Genomic DNA, 22612 nt, shown 5'->3' on the forward strand with positions numbered 1-22612 from the left:
CGGGGGGTGGGGGGGTTTGATTTAAGGTCAAAAGACCGCCCTGTGGAGGAACGTGTTATTGCCGACCCTGTGTTTGTTTTGTGGATATGAAAATGTTTCCATCTTTGTAGCACAGTTAAATCGGCTGCATTGAGAAATCCATAATCAAAGTCAAAGCATTTCTATATGTTATAATAGCATTATATCATTAGTTCCCACGCAGGCTTTTAAGTTTATACAGTATATTTACCAAGTAAAATGATCTGTGGAAACTGACTTTTGCATTGTGTTTCTTTGACCTTTGAATCCATGTAGATTCTTAATACTACATTACATTATATTTCTTTGGTTAGGAGCTGGTAGTATGCCTCTCTAGATAAAGACTGTTCAGTTAGGTCCATCAGAACAGGAAAAACATTTCATATTGCTATTTAATAATGCTATTTAGTTTATGCTGTTGTACAGACAGAGACATATTGGTGAATGTTTTATTCATGTGCTAGTCGTGACATTAACTGCAATGTGCTGTGGCCTTGCCAATGTTAATGCCAATGAGTATTTTTGCTAGAGATCATGTTTTTATCTGTGACGTTACTGTCTTAGTGTTTTATATCGTCCATATCGTCAGAATAGCACCTCATTCCTTGACCCACATTAAAATTGTGTTTTTATGGCATGTACCTTGTATTATATAATGAATCCATCTATTGCTGCTGTCAACAGATTCAACTGCCTGTCTATTGCATGTTCTCAATACTAAGAACATGTATAGCTATATTTCAAACAATATTTTAGCTTCTGCAATGAAACAAAACTAGTCTTCATTACATGTAAACTTTAAGCTCATTGTCCAGTTCTGCCATGTTTCACAGTGGAATGAGGAAGTTGTAATTTTACAGGTTCAGAATAGTCACATTTTCAAAACAAGGTTTACACAAATTCATACATTTTTTGTTTGTTTTATAAACCACTTGATGAGATACTTTCCTCCTGATACATTCAATACTTTGCTTTTGAAGCTTGCTAATGTAATTGGTTTTCAAGCTAATAAAAAACATTATTGTGTAGTTATTTTTCATTGGAAACTGAACAAAATAATGCAGAAGCATACTTTTTAGCAATTATGGGAAGTCAAGCTCCATGACATATTTTTATGTCTTCAAATTTCTTATTTTCCTTTTTTCCTTGTTTCCCTGAACAGGTCATATTTAGCACCTGTCACCTGTCACCAGTTTTAAAGCTCAAGACAACTCAACCCTTATGAATCTTGAGATGCATTAGAAATGTGTCCTTTTGATCTCTAAAGCCCCCAGAATACTGGATTACAATCAGATGAGATTGGTCAGGGTAACCAAAGAGATGGAAAGAAAATGTCATGCTCTCATCTTTTCATATGTTTAAATATCCTTAATACAGTATTTGTTGCAGGTAAGAAAAAGGGAATTCCCTATTGGTTTGCTGGTTATGTGAATCAAAGAACTGAACATTATAAAAAGCAATAATGTTTTACAAAGCGATAAATATGAAAATAAATTAATATCGTATATAATGTTTCAAGTATGAAGTCCTAACAAGGTCATTGGCTCAATTCAGCATGTCTCCGTGCTTTAAGGTCGCAGGGAGGGTCACTTCTTTTTCCCTGTAGACAGGTGTCTCCGTGTGATTGCCTCCAGTCTCTTCCTTTCCTCCTCCTCTGCCTTCTTCCTCTCCTCCTTTAGCTCCTTGTACCTCCACTTGGGGATCTGGAGGAACTTCTCGTCCTTACTGCTGCTCCTCCGGACCTTCTCCGGCTCGTACGTGGGCGTGGGGGCTTTGGTCACCCTGACCTTGGGCACCACGATGCCCGGCCGCACGCTGCTCCTCCTCACCATGTTGAGAGGCACCAGGCTGCCCCGCCTCAGCTCGGCCACTGTGTCACCGGGGCTCTGCGGCTGCAGGCTCGCCCGTCTGTCTTTCTTCTTGGGGACCAGCGTAACCCGCGAGTTCTGGAAGAGTTTCTTGTAGTTGTTGAGCCGCTCCGGGCCCAGGCTCTTGAGCTGGTCTATTCGCTGCTTCCTCAGGATCTCCTGCACGGAATAGCGCCTCTTGCCGACGCAGGGCGGGCTGCTCGGGCACACCGTCCGGCAGGCTGTGGCGATGAAGGGGCTTCCAAGGCTGGTTGTAACGCGCACCATGTGATCCATCACTCCGCCGTCCGTTGGCTCTGAGTTCATGCTGAAGGAGAAGGCATTGCGCATCGCCTCAGACATCTTCTGCAGGCAGCCCTTGGGCCGCTGCGCCTTGGCCACCAACTGCGGCAGCATGGGCCACTCAGGCTTGTAGGAGTCGCTGAACTGCTCGGGACAGGGCTGGGTCATCAGGCGCAGCATGAGGTTAGCGGTCTCGTAGCGGCCTGTGAAGAGAGCCCACTGCCTTGGAGTGAGCTTCCGCCCATTGTCCTGGGCGTCCAGGTTTGCGCCTGTTGGAAAAGCAACACAAGATGGCTCACACATCACACTGAGCCTTTTAACCCAATAACAGCATTTTACAGCATAGCTTCGCGCCATTCGAATGCCAGTTATATGATGCCAACTTTATTCAATTCATCGTAGCCTACTTTGTAAACTTCTGCTCGCTGCCAGGATCTGAACATGTCTTACAACTCATCACTCAAGAAATTAAACACTTTTGGGACAGCATCTGTGTGGATTTGAGAGAGACTTGCACACCTGCCAGCATCAGAGCTCGGACACATTCCGCTCTGCCCTGCATAGCCGCTTTCATGACAGCCGTGAAGCCATGACAGTTCTTCCTCTCGATGTCGAGGCCAGGGTAGTAGTTCAGCAGATAGTTGCAGATTGTTATGTGTCCTGTGCATGTGGAGAAAAATGAGCACATAATTGTTTGCAATACTGAAATTTTCCTCTAAAATGGTGTCATATGCGTACCCACTAATTTTCATTTGAAACCTTCATTTCTTTTCCACTGTAGATCTGGTACCAGGCTAAGTCGTTGCCCCTGGAAAGTGCAATTTATTTTCCACCACATTACCTGCAAGTATATACAAATAGGCTGTAGCACTGAGCGCTGCTCAGGTGTAGATAAAGATGACCGCTGGCACTGTGATCCATGGTTTAGAGTATGATCTCAATATACAACTATCTTCTTCAGGTTGATTGATGTGATAAATAATGGTAGATGCTCCCTTTGCCCAGCCATGTTCACCTCCTGAGTTTTAGCAAAACACAGAACCTAAATTAAGTGAGCTTGAGCTAGGCTACATTCAGCTCTACAGTGGAAAGTATTAAAATCGTATCTTAAACAATTTATTTTATGCTGAAATAAAAGGTTCCATATTCATAACGTACCTGAGACTGTATGATGATTGAATAAAATCTAGGGGAAATGTTGGATTGGAAGTACCACGACAAGTCAGCATTGTGAGGCTCATACCTTTGTGCACATGGTATATGTGAGTAAACAGTTTCTGTGAGATTAATTTTCAGATGTATAGCTGCTTTTTGCAGAAAAGGTCAGGTGACATTAAAGAGCAAATTATATATGTGTTCAGCGAAGAGCTCAAGGTTTCTCTTAAGTCATGCACTTACTGTAGGTCACAAAGGGCATACAATCAGTGAGCAAGTCAGAATTAACCTTCAGCTTGCTGTATGCTTGCCTAGTATGGTGAAGGACAAAACATTTCATTACAGAGTTACTTTATTGTTTGTAACTGTAAGGAATCTAGACATGATGCTCATAAATTCTTTCAACCATAGACCATTCTTTCAACAAACTTTAGGAATAAGCTGGCATGCCTTTCAGTCAGCGTCAATAGAACATCAATAGAATAGTCACCATTGACAGCTCTCACGCTGAAAAATCAAAATGATTCCTATTCTTTTAAGTGATCGGAGATCTATTTGCTGAAAAAGCAGTGTTTTTTTCTTCAGGGGTGTATATCTCTACATTCACTCTAAAGGCCTGGCAGAGTCAGAGGGTCAAGTTCTGTGGACTATGAGATACAGTTCTGCTGTACTGTCAACTATGAATGAAATTACTTGATATATAGTTTTGAATGTATCACATCTCCATTCCAGAATTATCCTTTATGTAGGTATGGAATAATTTGGTATGTATACATGATGTATGATGTAGTATAATATTAAGTAGACTTTTCTTAAGCATTGAACACAGGGGGTACAGTGCCTTTCTTTATTATGTATTTGCTTATTCGTGACATGGTTATTTCACAGAAAGCTTCCTTTCTAATTAATCTAAGTAATATGTACATAATGAGTTGAAATGATTCCTTACCTTCTACTCTGTGGCACTGACACAGTGGCACTGCACAGCGGATCTTACCTGCTTGAGAAGCTGTGATGAGGGCCGTGTTGCCTTCATTGTCCTGCCAGTTCACATCAATGTAAGGACAATGAGCAAGGGCAATGACTATATCCACATATCCCTGGTAGCAGGCAACCATCAATCCTGTCTGCAAAATAAACATGAGATGGAAACCATGCCATTATGCGGGCTTTTGTTTTAGAGTTTTAGTTTTTTTTTTTTTTTTTTTTTGGGGGGGGGTTAAGGTGATAGAAATACTCTCCCTTCAACAACTTCAAACATATTGCTCCATGTAAAAAACTGAAACATGAAAAGGTGTTTGATGGAAATTATTCGAAATACAAGCCAATATATGACATTTTTACATGTGTCAAATATGGTCAATATATTCACTACCTTTCAGTTTATGAAACCTTTGCCCCAGTTTTATGCAGTAGCTTATCCACATACTTGTAAAATATTACACATTCCCAAATATAAAAAAAAAACATTAACTGTGTGCTAAAAGAACGCCTTTCACATAGCTGGCCATAGCAAATGCTGAGGGGACTTTTGGAAGGTGTTAGAAAATCATGGCAGCTATCATGCTGGGCGCATGCTTGTAAAGAGCGTGCACCACTTGTAAATCCCAGAAAACAATTACAATGTTGCTAATCACAAAACAGTTACCCCTGGGCTATTTCACTGCATCAGCACAGCCAATAATCTGGACGAATAAGTGGCAAGAAAGAAAACACAGTATCAGAGGATGGAATATAAAGGACCCAAAGTCTCCAAAGTACCAAAGAACACCTCAGAATATTTCAACAGTGAACTAACTGAACATCCTCTGAGGTCTGAATGTTCCCATGAGTGAGTTCTTTAATGGATGCTGGAGACTAAAGTATTGAAAACCTCAAAATATAACAGAGGCCATGCAGATCAATGGTTGGCTGAACTTGCAAGGGTGAGTAAGGCTGAGAATCCAACTGGGACACCACAACGCCTCTTCTGCTCTGTTACTTGGACTGTGCTGAACAAAGTAACCTGTCAATAGATATGCTCGTGCTTTCCAACAACAACGACAAAAAAAAAAATCACTTGACCAGTATTTGTCTTATTTGAAGGTGGAGTTTTGCATGCTAAGAATCAGAAATTGTAGGCACTTTTTGGCTTAATACTGATCCTTAGTTTGCAACACAAAGTTAAAGAGTGCAATCATCAAAGCAAAGTAAAAGAGTACATATATATTTTTAATAACATCCCTAACAACTTTCATTCTAACCACAGGTAACTATTCAAAAAAGGTACTTTGATAAAAAAAAATGAAACAGTACATATGAGTCACCATTCTAAATAAGTTTGAAAGACAAATATTCAAGTAAAATTGTATCTGGTTTCAAATTTACAAGATTTACCAAGATTCAATCCTATACAAAAGTAAGTAATGGGAGCATGGGAGAACCATGTTTGTGATTCTATTTCCTTTATGCTCATAAAGCACAAGCTTTGTTTACACAGTCAGCCATTACTGGTCTAATAAATTGTGTTTATATATTTTATATGTCCGGAAGCTAGAAAAAAAATATGTTCATTTGATGTGATGATACAAATCAAGCATCTGCATCTTAGCTGTACCTAATAACCTTGAGAATGGTCCAAGCCAACACAAATTAATCTCTCAGCCTAAGAATATTGATATTTTGAAACATGTTGTTAAGTTTAGATGTGGAGGTGGCCACATTCGATCACTGCTGACCTTAGTGATATTGACCCAGCTGCAAAGCTTCTTTGTGGAACATAATTTGTGCTGAGAAGAGCTACACAGGCCTGCACTGTGAGTCAGCATTTCTTTCATTGTTGCTGCTGATTTATTCTGTACAGATCCAAGCAGCTGTGTCCTCTGTATATCACACATTTAACAAAAATTGGTACAAAGTAATGCAAGTCCCCAGAAATGGAATTTCACATGGAAAAACCTGAATTGTGACCTATTAAAGCCTGTCATGTCTTTTCAGATCTGGAGTTATTAACAACATTTAAGTTATTGCAACATTTAATTAAAAGGACCTTCAACACATTTTGGACTCATTTTGAGTCATGTATGAGACTAATTTTAATACTTAAGGTCGTACTACCTTACTGAGGGGTATGCCAGAAAAGTGTTACAACCCACATAGCAATGATTTTAGGACAGGAAAGGTTTCACTCATTTGCAACTACTTGAATCCAATCAGATTAATGCCATATGATGGCAGTAAAGGGTACAAAACAGCTGACTTTCTATCTTTACTGGGTTATAAAAGAACAATTTAAAAAAAATAAATTGTGTAAATGTGGTAATATTTTGATTGGAGCATCAATGAACGTTAGCTGTAATTGGCATCTACACACAGTTTCAACTGTGGAAGATTTTTCAAGCACAGAAGAAGAGCCAGCAGTCCTTATGATTTTATGATTACAACTAGACATGAGCAGATGATCCAACCTGACTCAGACGTTCTGAATCGCCTGCCTGCCTGACTGAATCTCTCAGCTTTGAGGGTTACAGTATTCAGGAGTATTACAGGTCTCTAAAATCCTTCTGTACATGTTAGCATGTCTACAACCTTTCTCCTGTTGTCCAGCTGTTTACCACACTCTCTTCCTCATTACAGATAGAGTTGTGACATTGGTAAAACTGCTGACAGCATGGCATAGTGTAGTATAATCCTACAGTGTGAGACACACAAGCTAGACCATCAGTAGTTTACTGTAATTTCTTGAGTCACTGAAGATTAGACATGATCCTGTAAAAACCTTGACCCATTATTTTTAAAATCATAACCCAAAACCAACTGTGCCTCATATTCTTTATCAGCATCATTATCTCTTGAACGAACACCGATTTTCCTAGAGTGTGCATTTCAAAATAAGCAGGTGGCTCCACATTTTGATTGAATTTCAGGCAAGGTATGAAATCAAGCAAACAGCTATTTTTGGAGCAGAATAAGCACTCATTGGAGGACAGGCACCACTCTGCACACATTATTCAAGCAAATTATAGGCACCTGATGAGTTGCAGAGTGCCTGAAAGTAGTGAGATAAGAACACCCTGACCAACATACCTACCACTATCCCCAGTGGATCAAAGGCAATTTCTTTCAGCCACCATGAACTTACAGCCATTGCAGACTGATCATATGGCTGGGATCAAACCTGGGTCACAGAGCTCTGCTTGTGTTCAAAGCAAGCATCTTAACCACCAAGATACTCAGGAACCACCCACCTAATATTTTTTTTTTTTCAAATATACATGATGCATTCATTATAAAACCATGTATTACATGTGTGAAAAGGCTAGTTGCATAGTATGAAATATTTTAGATACTGATAATTACACCAAGCTACATTCCTCTCATGAGTTTATGAAATATGTTTAGGATAACAACAACATATAGCTTTTCAAATGGATCATCTGCTAGGTAACACACACACACACACACACACACACACACACACACACATGTTGGTTAGATTCTCCCCCATCAATTAAATATGTACTGCGTAATCCACAAAGAGCTGTGCTGCTGTCTGAAGATGAACCATTGTGGTGTGGCCGAAAGGTGAAGCTGTGATAATAATGGCATCTAACAGACTGTTTTGGCACAGTATCATATTTGATTTGCGCCTGGAAATCAGTGATCCATTGTCAAGACGTTTAAATGACAAATTCATTAGAACTAGAGTGGATTGTTTTTGCATGCTTATGTTATTTATATTAGCAGAAATGACAAAGTTGTTTTTTGCCAGAAAAAATGTCCTTGTGGCATTGACCAGATGTCCAAAATATCCTCCAATGTTGAAATGGCTGAGAAAGTATTCTTCTGGATATCGACTCAATCACTAATATCTATTTTTCTCTCTAACGCATGGTTACTTTATTATTTAGAAATGACAGCTGTAAGCAAGTTAAGACGTTGAAAGCCACTAAGTTGTTACTAAGTGCTACTCAGTGAGTAACAATAACACAGCATCAACAATGACACTATCCCTTACACATTCCAAAATATATGCCAGAGCGACCATTGTGATCTTACCACATATTATTTTTTTTTTTTTTTGCAAATTATTAACCTCCAAACTTGTTATAATGTGTAAAGATTTAAAAAAATCTAGTAGAAGTTGCATGTTAAATGGTCTGCATTTATATAGCGCTTTTCTACTCATTTGAGTACTCAAAGCACTTTACAGTTATATGCCTCACATCTACCTACCAGTGGCAGAGGCTGCTATACAGGCTTACCAACTGGCCACTGGGAGCTGTTGGGGGTTCAGTGTCTTGCTCAAGGACACTTCGACACTCTGCTAGGATGAGCCAGATTCAAACCAGGGACCTTCCAATCCCCAGTCGACTGCTCTATCTCCTGAACCACTGTCGCCCCCCCCCCAGATGTTCCAATCTGCATTCCAGGCCCGATATAAATTGTTTTGCTTCCTGCTTGCCATCATTGAGGCAACAGGATAGTATTTAGGAGAGCCAACAGAACTCGGGTGCCTACCTTCATATCAAATCAGTGTAGACAAAAGTCCATTTAGAAGATGATGAAATACATGAAAGCTGAACACAGCTATACCTGTCAACTGTTTTCAAGGGGATTCATTTATACAAGTTTAAGCATGTACCACATCCATTCAATAACTTCATTGATACGCACACTTCAGTAAGGAAAAAAAAAAAACGAATCGCTTTCTTGGTCAGCAGGCCACCGATCAATTTTCTAACAATTACAGGAGCTTTGTTTCCAATTACACATGGTAGTTTGTTCTAACAACATCATAATGAATGAGAGATAATCGGTAGCCGTCCTCACAACTCAATCCAACTCTCATGTAGTGTTTATCCACAGAATGTGCATCTGTTAATGTGTTCCCCACAGGACAGGAGCCATTCCAACTTGGATCATGCTCTTTATTTACAAATAACACCATTACATGGGTTGTATCTCAGAATGCATGCAGATTTCCCCAATAGGTTACATGAAGGACAGAAACCTTACTATTTTTTTTTAAAACTGGGGTGTATTTCTAATCAAATACTAACACAACACTATAAAAATGTAATATTTTTGCAATCTAATCTGAGAAATGTACAACTGAAAACAATGCTTCTCTTATTTTCAATGAATATTCACAGCATTAGAAAGCACAGCAGCCTCCAGAACTTCCTTGAATTGCATTACTACACAGATAATATAACGGAGAATGAACTGCATCACACAAAAAGCAGAGCTGGAATGGCATATCTTCCATTCATGTTTTATTGAGATGTTCAGACGCTGTTAGAGACGGCTTAGTGCCGGCTTTAATTAAAAGATAAACCCACACATGTTAATTGGAAGGCTGTTTTAAAACGGCTTTTTTTCCCCCACAACTCATGTGGTGGTCAATTGCTCCCTATTTATCAAGTGAGGAGCAGCTACAGTATTTATCAGAGTAAAGCATACTTGCAAATGGGCAAAACTGTTTGCCCATAAATAAACCAGGGATACTTCAAACAGTGCTGCATTATGGAAAATGGCTAATGAGGTGTACCCTGTAAAAAACAGGATAAAATATGTCTCATGGATATATCATCTTAATGTCTCATTAGCTATCACAACTAGAACTGTGACACAGCTTAAATGATTGCAAAAATAGTAGAAGTGCATATGTAAAAGTACCTATGTCCAATAGAAATGGAAATAACCCTTTACCAATTAAACTTAATGAATTATTACAAACAATTTAAAAAATATACACAAAGGGAATTATGAACCCATGAATTAAACTTGGCCATGATCAAAAAAATTCAATGGGTACCCAATAAAGAAATATACAGTACCAGTCAAAAGTTTGGACATGCTGTGTGTGTGTGTGTGTGTGCGTATGTGTGTGTGTGTGTGTGTGTGTGTGTGTGTGTGTGTGTGTGTGTGTGTGTGTCCAAACCTTTGATTGGTACTCTATGCCTGATTGTTTTTCATAATTGACACATCTTCCCAGGGCTACATTTAGAAAAGCAGTCACACAGAGCAGTTAATTAACTCCAACTGAAAGGGAAGGAAGGGGCGCAATCAGAAATGCTTAATGGACTTTTTTTTTTCCTAGGAATGACCCTTGTGTTAAGCCTTCTGTACATTCTTGATCTTGACCACTTTTTAAAAGTTACCATGTTATAATAAACCATACAGTTCAGCAACAGATATCCCAAATCCCATCACTGATGATTTGATCTGCTTTTAATAATCTTTCATTTTTCATGATGTTAGGCTGACCAGAGTATTGCCTTTTCCAGTTTAAAATAAATTTCTCGATTTCCACAAGGCAACATCTTATATTGATCAAGCCTGTCTGTCTGGAGAATAGCAGACATATGAGTACATAGCATGAATGATAACAGAATATAATGTGGCATACTGCACACAAATAGATAGACAAAAGGCACCCTTTATTGCACTCAATACTTGCAAAACACATAATTTTTTATGTTAAATCACACAGATCTACTGTTTCTGCTGGAAACACACAAGATGGAAAGGATAGGTCATCATAAGACCACTGAACACCTCAAACTGACAGTTGTGCATGGAGCAATAAATTGTCTAAACTTTTTTTTTTTTTCATCTGCTGCCACCCCTGACATTTACAGCCCACTTCTATAATTGCTGTTTTTCCCTGCAGGGTGTCTACAGCTATCATTCCAGTCAGTGTCTGCCCTATTTCACACAGAGTGGTGACTCTGCAGTGCACTGGGCAACGGGGCTCTCCTCATAATGATACAGTACACTGCTGCAGGCCCCGACTAAATATAACTCCCCACTACACTACTTTGCACTGCAGCAACAATTAAGGGGAGAGCTTCTTTCAGGTCACTGTTTGCCTGTTGATCTCTAATTTTATGATTGGAACAGCAGACGCAAGCGAATAATCAGGCTAACGCGAGATACGCAGCACTCTAGTGACAAGTATTCAAGTCATGTTCAGGCCATGGTGATTTAACCATTTCATAGTGATGCTCTTTCTCAAACAAATGAATCCATGCTAAGAAACGATGGGTCTCTATATTAACACAGGAGTTAAATATATGAAGTCCATCTAGGCATAATATGAAGTTAATATTTAAAGATTTAATTATTTTAAAAGTCAAGGGGATGAATGACTACATGGATTCCAGCTATATTCTATTTGGTGTTTGAAAAAACATTAGCCTGGTATAGCTTTTTACTTTAATTACAGTGTTCAGTTTTCTAGAGAAATATCTGAATATAAGTAATTATCGATTAAAGGTTCCAGTTATTGTGTGAGGAATTAATTGCAATTTTAAAGCCTTCCGTGGCAGAAAAGGCCTGCCACTGTAATCCATAATGACTTTCAAAAACTACTCAAAGATTACACTAATGAAGCCACTAGTAATACCCATAGTAATACATAATAATACCATTATTATTATTATTATTACTACTACAATAGTTCTGCATCTAAAAATAATTATTGATAATGCCTATATTTTTGTTGAATACACTTCAATAAACTTGTATGAAGTATTGGACTGGGATGTGATGCTCCCGTTGATTTACAGTGGCAAAAACCCACCCTGTCTATCATGGCAACAATATACTTGATGAAGTGGCATTGCTTCACTGTGGAAGTACTCTCGGGTATTACTGATGTGTTATGGAATGAAATTAGTGCGGACACAATAACAAAACGAATATCCACCACACTGCACTGTATACTTGCCACTACAATAAGATTCTGGCATCAGAATGTAACCAGGCCAGTGTACATTTAGGTGACAGCCAACTGGGTCAGATGCCAAATCTCTCAGCTGAACACCTATCAAATCTTCTCATCTGCATCTTAAGAGGAGTCTCACTGTGGGGTAATCTGTAATATATTCTATTCCCAAAATAGAAAGGATAAGCCATTGATTGCAAGTAAAGTTGTTTTGTATTTGCTTTCTGGTCCAATACTGTGAGCACAATGTGTACTAAAACACTAGAATAGAAGGAATATTCAGTGTTTCAAAAACTAAACATAAGTCTCACAGGTAGGTGTTTTTGATTACACTGAATTTGGAAGGGGAATACTCTAAACCAAAAACAAATGCTCCTCTAGCTGTTTTCACATATTGATACAATGTTCCAGAGTCAAGCATACAACATACTGACGTCCAAAAGCATTCTTCCAATAAAGCATTGTTTGGGTCATTTGGGGGTGTCCAGATTGATTGGGATGGCAACAGTGAAAATCTTCAGAACAGAAGAATGCAAACAAAAAGTCTTTTCCTGTGGAGTGTGACTCTCTTTAACAATAGCAACTCTATAAGAGTCATGCATTGTAAATAATGTATAGTATAGTACGCCATGTATAGTAAACAATCATAAGCCAAACTCAAAGTAGGCATTAACCCCAATGATTATCACTCAAAGGACCCCTCACATCCGCTACATTCTCAGGTGAAGGAGTTTATCGTGTTGAGAGCAGACAAGAAAGATATATATTCAAAGATACAGCCTCTGAATATTCTGTTTCTGTTACAACACTGAAACAAACATTACAGCAGTATACACTGTATTTTTTAAAGTGTTGTGCTCTTAGTTGAGCCTTTTATATTGATATCAATCCTGATACATAATTCCCCTTATTTCCATTTTAGTTGCTAAAAGAGGTGGTCAACAGTAAGCAGCTTGTGCAAAACAATGTTGTTTTCAGAATTATATTACCATCTACTGAAACTGTATACCAATGAAGTAGCTGCAATTCATGGTGCAATATTAAAAAAAAACATAGGGAAATGAAATCAGTAAAATATTTCAAGCTAATGTGTATTGAATTTTGGATATTTATTCTAACTGCAGCATGCACAGCCCAGAGAATACATCACATTTTTAACAATACTGCTGGTTGCAGTCATACACAGATTGGATCCTACAGCTTTAAAAATAAAAATGGGCAGGGCACTGCATAATCACATGCCAGCCTAGTGTCCTAAAAAAAAAAAAACAGTGAGCAGGGAGTTTTGGCCTCATTTTGGTAATAGTGTCTCGGTGTGCATGAAACATGGGACAGACAAACCAGGTCAGTGGGTAACTCGTAAAGTACTGCTTTCTGCTCTGTCACAAGGCTGCACCAATACCAAGCACCCATATAAAAACAGCACAGTGCTATGCACATTTGCATTTATGCAAATGAAGGAAAAAAAAAACTATTTACTATTGACTATTATAAACTACTTAGTTTTTACCTCTTCTTTCCCGACATGAATTATTACACTGTGCTACTGTCTGCGCAGTTGTACTGTCTGCTGCATGCAACAACATATAACCATATACATACATACATACATATATATATATATATATATATGTAGTCCTATTCATAATGTTCACCAATGACAGTTCAGCCAATATCTCAATGTCTCTTCAAGCCCAACAGATGTTTGATTGCAGGATAAAATGCATTGTGTCAGTGGTTTTAGCTATGTGAGGTAAACTAAGTACTGGCAAGGGTAAACCTGATCAAGTATTACATTAAGAGGAAAATAAACCTATGTAGTTACTCTGAATTATGTTCTTCTATCTAGATACTCATCTAAGCCTAATTTCACTTTATCTTTCTAAGTATAAGCAAGTGTGCTTGCTTGCAGTTACACTACAATTACTACTGTTCAGTTGCCATTGCTGTTGATGTCATATCTATTTGTATATTCACACATGAATTTATTGAACATGAATACATTTCTTACTATATGAGTCTGTACTGAAAGGACAGTTAAATATCCCTCACTTTATGAAAGATCCTTTATTTGAAAGATCATTGTTGTTGTGTGGTAAAGATACTCATTCCCCCTCTGCTTATGCTAGCAGGGCAAATGTAATCAAACATTTTCTTTGTCTCCCATCAGAGATACATTTACAGAGCTTAGCCCTCTGGGTCGACCCATTTTTTTGCAGGGTCTGCGAGACGTGCGACCTCTTCCAAGTTCCCAGGAAAATCGCAATGATCTTTTATAGCAGGGTCATGTCCAGTCAGGGGAAAAACACAAAAACAGTGTGTACTTTCAGGAAGTGTATGCAGCTCAGATGGATCATTTCGACAATGCTCTGGACTGTCTTTGGTGCAGCCTTTCCTGCTACGCAAGCATTGTTTGTGATAACACAGGCAACCATATTGAGAACAGAACTCCTTCAACAATGCAGAAACAGAAAACAGAACTTGTAGTTAATGTTAACAAGATACACGCCCTGGTTACAGCCTATCATAGACTACAATGCTAGCAATGCTTGGTCCCATGTTAACAGTTTCCATGAGCTCTAAAGCAATGGTTTTGATAACTATTTGTCATTTGCAGAATTGTAGACACTGAAAAAAGAGTGTCATTAGTGGGTGTTACATAGAACAAGACAGCTTTCTCAGTATGACACATTCGGGAAGAAGTGTGCTACATAGCTAAACAACTAAGACATAACATGGAATGGACATGGAGGAATTCATCACAGATAAATGTTCTTTGCATGACAGTGAACAATGTTCAGTCCCAAAAGTATTAATGCAATGTAAGCAGGTGATGTTATATCATGAAAGATTTTATAAAAGGACAAAGTTTCCCAGAAAACAGTGGATGCTTAAAGACTAGCACATGGATAACAGGAGACTCTTACTCCCTCAAGGCCATTTCTTTATTAGTTATTATATAATAATCACTATATGATATTAACTGGGCATCAGGCTGCCTATTATCAGTATCTTACTGAACATACTGTCAGAACAAATCTGCACCATCATTCTTTATAATGGAAGTTCAGTGGAAGCCTCTGGAACTAAACAGTGGCATTCAAAGACTCACCGTTAGCTTGTGCTATACAGAAGAGATCAATCAGAAGCAGGCTTTATCACAGTTGAGGTCACACAGCCATCTGAAGAGTGCAGGTAAATGGTCATTGACCTCAGGTTACAAGATAGCTATAAAGGAATTCACAAAAAGCCAAACCTACCACTTAGTGACCATTATTAGGAAATCTAAAGAAAATTCTATGAGTACTATAGCATCGCTGCCAAGAAGAGAATGCATGTCTGTCTACCTTGCCTCCACAGTCTGTGATACAAGCAGTTCAAAAGGCAACTTTAAATCCATAGGCAACAGTTGGAGATCTCCCAAAGAAACTGGCATCTTTTTGTTATAAAAGGTCAAAAAGAACCATTTAAAGTCACGCGTAATTGCATGCATGAATATTGTACGAACATTACATTGAATGCATGCATCATGGCTGGGGTTTGGGGGTGGGTGGGGGTGGGGGTGGGGGAGAGAAGCCTCCTTTGAAAACAAGCCACAAAAAATGACAGACTTGAATATGCCAAACTGCAATAATTTGATGAATGTCTCATAGTCAGATTAAATGCAAATTGAGCTCTACTTCCATGCTTTATGTTTAGCATAAAAAGATGCATCTTATGTTGAGAAAGGTTCCATGCTCACTGCCAGTGTTGGAGGTTTCTTATATTTTTGGGTAGTCTTGAATGTGTGGGTCCACAAACCCTTATTAAGACAGAGGGAACTATGAACTTGAACATGTACCAAGACATTTTGGCCAAATAACTGGCTCCTTTAGCCAAGACTGAAAGTTGACATTCCAACATCACAGTGATCCCAAGTGTAGTTTTACACATCTTGAAAGAAAATGTTAACTGATCAGAAGGTAAACATTCTCAATGATCATCTCAAGTTCCAGACCTTACTTCAATTGAATATTTGTGGTTTTAACTCAAGAAAGCACTTCACAAATAAAACCAAAAGATCTGAAGGACCTGCAGCAAGAGAACTCAAAAATAAAACTCTACAGGAAGTGTTTGTCAGTGACACCCATGCCAGAAGTACCAAAAAATACCACTTACAGGTGTGAGACCCTCTTGTTACATTTTTAATACAGCAAGTCTATTTCTCATTGTTGATTATTGAGGATATGTACAATACATGGATAATACAATCATCCTGTTGACACGGAGGCAGATATTATATAAGATGGTATCATTTTCAGAGCCTAAGACTTCTTTTTTAATTGACAGAATTAATTGTCTGATTGTTCCATAAATTGGTAGAAAATGTAGAAAAGGATTTAATGTAACACATTACATTACATTATTATCATTTAGTAGCCACTCTACTCCAGAGTGACTAACACAGTGCATCCCTTAAAGATGGGTAAGTTATTCAGTACATGCACACATTATAGCATTTAGCTTTCCATGTAAAAAAAGCTGTTTACATCACAGTAAGAGTAATGCTGGCAAATTAATCATGCCCTGAACTTATACAGTTAAGATCAAATGAAAGAGGAATAATGCCTTTCATGTGTCCACTCACAACATATAAGGGAGGAGGGCAACAATTTTCATCACATGCCATCTCTGAACATGTGCCAGCTACAACAGAAAGGTATAATAATTTGTATTGTTTATTATATATCTTGGCATGGCTGTTTATAATTTTTTTGTATTATATTTAATAACTGCATTTTATATAGTTCCATTGTACTTGTCTGGTTTTATTTTCCATGGGTTAATGTTAATTAATGTTATAGATTTGTGACACTGCATACTGGTACTCTAAATATTAACATTTTCAAGCAATAACATCAGCACATACCCTGAATCAAAATCAATCAAGAATACAAACCAATAAAACAGGTTTATAAAAAATAATTACATTTAAATAATGCCACAGTTCTGAATAATTTGAGAATAACATTGAGTTACATCTACTGCAGAAACTGTATTGATTCCTTGTTCTATTATGAGGTCAAATGCATGCTATTCCTACACTAAATGTCTGATCTCTTCACTATGATAAAAACCTGTTACCAACTGCGACTACATACGGACCATCTGTTGTACCAGTAAGTCTGGTGATGACTGGATATTCAAGCACAGCAGGCTTTTAGTTGGTTTAGGTCTGTCCACCTGACAAGTTGTGATTTTGGACAACATGTAGTGTGTACAATTTAGGCATTCTAAACTTCAAATTATAGTTTCCACAAAGTTACAAAGGTATGAGTGTGCAGATAGCCTCACCTAGGCCTAATTGTTGTAGTGGCAAAATCATTAAAATAAATAGAGACTAGTGACTGCCGTGTAACACATGTTCAAGTGTACACTCACACACAAGGACTGGCTGTTCCAGCACCCAAGAGCGCCTCTGTGTTTTCACGCTGTAATTAAGGTTCATGCTATTCTAGACAGAGAACAGCATAACTTCAGTACATTGGAGCAGAATACTGGACATGACGTTTAGCCTTATTTCAGTGTCAGTTAAAAAAATGAAGCAAGTCTAGTTGTCAGAATAGGAAACATGAACAGTATTTACATAAACATAGTGTGGAGGAGTGCCTCATGGAATTCCAGCAAATAGTTTTTTCTGCTCTTGATTAAATTCTGCTGTGTAATCAAGACTGAATTCCATTTAGTTGTACTATGTGGACCTCATACACGGTGCTTTTCAGATGAAATACATATTATGCAATATAGATGAACCACAGAACGCCTAATCATACCCAGTACTCTAGGACTTTAACTGAAACAGTCCTGAGAAATGCAGTTGATTCACAGACCATAAACTGAAAGACAGTGCCCTTCTTGCAATGGGAAAGTGTATGGGAAGCATTCCAAAAACATAAATCAACCCTTTGCACAGACCTCTGAGTTTAAACCTACATCTTAAAATCAATTTCACTGGGAAAAGGCACCGGACGCTCCCCATAAAATTGGGATCATGTGTTAATGAAATCTGGAACATCTGTAAATCACCAGTCCTTTTAATTGGGTACAATGGAAATGCTGTACACAAGCGCACGATTTCCAAAGCTGTAAAGATTTAAATGTTGGCCATCTGTAACATAATTACAATATTCAACTTTATAGTAAGCATTCGGCAACGTAATTTCATTGACCTATTGTGCATTGTTCTGTACTGAACTGAAATCCTTTGCTTACTCTGTTGGACTTTAACTATCTGAACTGGCATCTGTTTTTACAGGCTGCCAGTAGGCCCTGATCTAAACATTCATAGTTCTTGAAACATGCCAGACAGTGTAGGTGTACCATGTAAAACACAAAAACAGAGAAACTTGAAATTTACATGCACCTATGTACCTATGCAACCACTGTTATAGTTTAATAGTTGTGTATTAATTGCTAGTATTGTGCTCACAGTCAAAAGAAAAAAATATAATAAAGACAAGGTCTTAGCAAACAACAAGAAGCTACAACATCTGGGAAATCCCCACCCCACCCCACCTCAAACATTGCCAAAAGTATGAATCCATTATGGTGGCCAACAGAGTAAGTGCTACTTATTTTATATTGGTGAATCAGTGTTTTAATAGTCAAATATACAATATATAGCTTCTTTCCCTCAAATAATAAAAAATGATACTAACTAGCCAACTCAACTGGCAGAGTTGTCTTTTGATTGACTAATTTAACTATTATGCCAACATACACAGTGACACCACCTTACCTCTCTAACGGTCAGAAAACTAAATAATACAATTTTATGATGGGACCTTCCAATAACCACTATCTCGATACATATGCATTTTGATAGGCTACAGTAAAGACATGCACGGCGAATTTTATTTCTACAGTTGGACAAGGCGGCCGTTTAGTTAAGTGGTTACTGCAAACCCAGTTTTTCCTAAATAAATGACATTTATCCCACCTACTGTATGTACCTATAGGTACCTTTCCCAAACTTTTGTAAAACTCTAACTTTGCTGCACAATTGCTTTTGCATTCACCTACATCGTTAATTGTGTCGATATTTAATCAATTAATATATTAATGCGTCCATCGGATTTGTTAGGAATTAGCACTTTTCAATAAAAAGAACAAAAGGGTAAACTGCGAGAACAACCCCAGTCAACAGAATGCCATTCGTGGTTATATGGGCTAACAACCACGTAAAATCAATTAGAATGATGCGATGTAATAGTCACAAACAAGGACATGCTCCCAGACAGCTAGGTCATAGATCGGTCAATGAATGAAATTGCCCGAGCAATATAATCCATGAATAAGTTAACGTAGGAGAATACATGCAATGTAGAACGACACTCAACTCGGTTAATTATTGTACTTACCCTGTTGTTCTTATCCGTCTCTCTTACTTCGTCTTCTGTTACTCCTTGTCTTATCATGATCCTAACAATGACAGCATTATTGCTGCAACATGCCTGGAAGAAGGAGAGTGGTTCTGGACTTTCAGGAGATGGTGTCCTCTCGGTGTCCGCGAAACTGTCATCCAGTGGATAAAAGGAGTCATCCGATGCGATACTTCTGGTATCGGGCAACTCAGAGAATTCGTCGTATTCCTCAAAATCGTCATCTTCGTCGTCTTCTTCACAAGACCCCAGATATTCGTCTTCTTCCGAGAGATATGAATTCTCCGTGGCTTCCGCTGGATGAACCTGCGCATCGTTTCTACTTTTACTTTGTTGAACCTGTTTGAGTTTGACAGGAGAGGACCCTCCTCCATCCCTGTCGTCTGTTATCAGCACCATTTAACTCCCTAGGTAAAAATACACCGGGAGTACGAATATTGCACTTGAATACCAAACTCCTTGGACCTGTTTGCCCACATCAAGATCAGGTAAAAAAACACAGGGTACAACTGCAGCGTAAAAAGCCAATCTAAATAGAGCATTGCAAATACTGCTTAAACTCCAGTGAGAGATGGGTGTTCCCGAAAAATCTGTACTCATATTATCTTTGGAATGTGAAAAAAGCTATTTTTTTTTTATTAAACCCCATGGCATAATACACACCGTTGTACTTCCAAAGTTAACTCTAAATGACACCAATCCATGGAGGTTCGCCCTTGCTAAAATTCATTTTGTATGCTTAAAAGTCCTGGAATGAAATGTGTCCCAGTCACGTTGTAATTTACCAAATCATATCAAAGTGAACATTTCCAACCTCTTCTGTTTTTCCGAAGAGAATCCAACTTCAGTTCTTGAAAGACCATCTTCAATTAAACAAAAAAAGTTTAAAAATGAGCAATTTTCTGAACTCCTGTCGTTATTGTAAATATTTCAAAACGTATAGAAAGTAAAATCGCAACATCCTCTACGGCCGTTAAAGAGAGGCATTTGCAAAACTGTAGCTCCATAATCCGATTAGTCTCCCTCTACTTCCCTCCTCCACTGTCTGTCTCTCTCTTGCTCACTCCCTCTCTCTCTGAGAGGATTAAATCCCCAGTTTAAAATGTTGACATCAGGAATAATGTAGTAATAGCCAGATTTTGCCGAACAAACTCTTATAGTATGTCGTGTGGAAATTCATTTTGTTCATTTTGACATGAACACGAATTGTTGCGGCTATTGGCGTTCTTTTTGTTATTTGAATGTTTGGTGTTTTTGGTTATTACTGGATTTGAAGCGAAAGTACAACAGATTTCATTCCCTAAAATAGGAGATGACTGTTCATTGTAACTTCCATGAAGTTATGACTGAGGTGGGAAAGTCCGCATAAAATCGAAACAAACAACATGACTCATTCTTTGTCGAGGAAACCCCAGGATAGGTAGTTTTACAAACTGAATTACGAAATCACATATCTTCATTCTGTTTACAATGTGGGGCTCGCACTGTTCATGATGTGACATACGTAAGTTGCTCCACTGTAATTATATTGACATTTACATTTACTTATGTACATGTGCAATTTAGTGTAGGCTACATTATTACGATTGCACGTGTTCTTCATAAAGAGTTCGTTCACAGCCATTTTCTGTAATTACAGCCTCCTGTAGGCAACATGGTTGCTGCTGATTGTTAGAATGATATTCAGTGTGATATTCGGTGGATCCCACACATTAAAATGTACAAAGTGTACACTTACAAACATGTTTTGTACAGCCCCCTGGAGTGTTAAACAGTTATATTTCGCCATACTTTGCACAAATTCATACCAGCCTCAAATCAAAATACCACCAATTGTTGTTGTTGGTTTTTTTTTTTTTATCATTTAGTGTACGGAGCTTCTGAGAAGTGATTTTGGAGATGTACACACAATGTGATGGGCACATAGAATGTAGATTAAGTACGAGGAATTGATTTGTCTGTGTACTTACTCCCTTTTTATTCTGTATGCGTAAGAGTTGAGCTGAACAATCCACATTCTGCGCAAAGCACAGTCACTGTTCCTGACACTCTAATCTTGTAATAGCAAACTCTACTGGTGAGCATAAACGTCAGTCATGTATCAGCTAAACTATCAGTACTTCTATAAATATAATGAAAATAGTTGGGAAGCATAGCAAATACAAAGAAACAGGCTTTGATATCCTTATCATAATGGGGGAACTAAACTGCCAAATGTTAAGGGAATATTATGTGTTCCAAGGTCAATGAATGCTGTGTCACTAATTAATTCTCCAATAACTTTACCATTGTAAAGGAAAACAGACAGACGTCCAAGGGTACTCATACTCCAGAACCTGGAGTTTAATGTTAGCGAAGTCAAGGCTGAAGTCACTGATGACTCACATAACCATGGAGATGTGACCACACTTCTCTTTACTGGTGTCCGTAACTGTTTAGTTCACATTATACAGAACCACACTGTACTACTTGAAACATGCATATTCAAGACTTGTCAGTTTTCAGTTTTAGTAAATTATTGTCATAGCAGATATTAGTTTCTATTTGGAAACTATGGCCAGTTGAAAGGATTTTTTTAACATATTACATACCTGCAACAACATACAAAATTAAAATTCACAACAGCACATTTAATTTCATCACTCTTATCCAAAGATGATAGTCAACCTAGTCATTTCACCTTATTGCCTTGTCATGACTTTCACTAGTAGTTACAATTGATCATGTTGATACCTGTGTATCAATGTTTCAAAGGCTGAATATTGTGATGACTGAGCAGAAACGTTTTAGCAGTACACACTATATGAACACAGGTTGCTAACTGGTGATGGGAATTTTCATGATGTTTTACATTATTACATTACATTATTGAAATTTAACAGATGCTCTTATCCAGAGCAACGTACATCAATTACAGGTTTTTACAATGTTATCCATTTATACAGCTGGATATTTACTGAGGCAATTGGATTAAGTACCTTGCCCAAGGTTACAGCAGTAGTACCCTTGTGGGGAATCGAACCGGCAACCTTTCAGTTACGAGCATAGGCCTCATTTACGCTGGGGATGCTGGGGACATGTCCCCACCACTTTAAAAAGGTGTGAACACGTCAAACTCGTCCTTGTCCCCAGCACTTTTCAAAACAAACTGACGG

At 38.1% G+C, this 22612-nt stretch overlaps 1 protein-coding gene across 1 annotated transcript; it reads right to left on the bottom strand.

Annotated features, from left to right (window-relative positions):
• Positions 1-1586: 1586 nt before the first annotated feature.
• On the bottom strand, positions 1587-19856 carry ankrd33ba (ankyrin repeat domain 33ba). The gene is made up of 4 exons (XM_036522838.1): positions 19437-19856; positions 4321-4450; positions 2688-2828; positions 1587-2437 (listed from the first exon to the last, which is right to left on the bottom strand). Exons 1-4 carry the CDS (start codon positions 19854-19856, stop codon positions 1605-1607), a joined length of 1524 nt encoding a protein of 507 aa, XP_036378731.1. The 3' UTR covers positions 1587-1604.
• Between the last annotated feature and the right edge of the window lie 2756 nt (positions 19857-22612).

The sequence above is a fragment of the Megalops cyprinoides genome, chromosome 2 (genome assembly GCF_013368585.1).
Source record: "Megalops cyprinoides isolate fMegCyp1 chromosome 2, fMegCyp1.pri, whole genome shotgun sequence".
Lineage (NCBI taxonomy): Eukaryota > Metazoa > Chordata > Actinopteri > Elopiformes > Megalopidae > Megalops > Megalops cyprinoides.

Coding starts and splice junctions, on each gene's coding strand:
- ankrd33ba (XM_036522838.1), bottom strand. CDS start 19,856: ATGGTGCTGATAACAGACGACAGGGATGGAGGAGGGTCCTCTCCTGTC. Junction 4,451..19,436: donor AGACGGATAAGAACAACAGG/GTAAGTACAATA, acceptor TTTATTTTGCAG/ACAGGATTGATGGTTGCCTG. Junction 2,829..4,320: donor CATCACAGCTTCTCAAGCAG/GTAAGATCCGCT, acceptor CCACATGCACAG/GACACATAACAATCTGCAAC.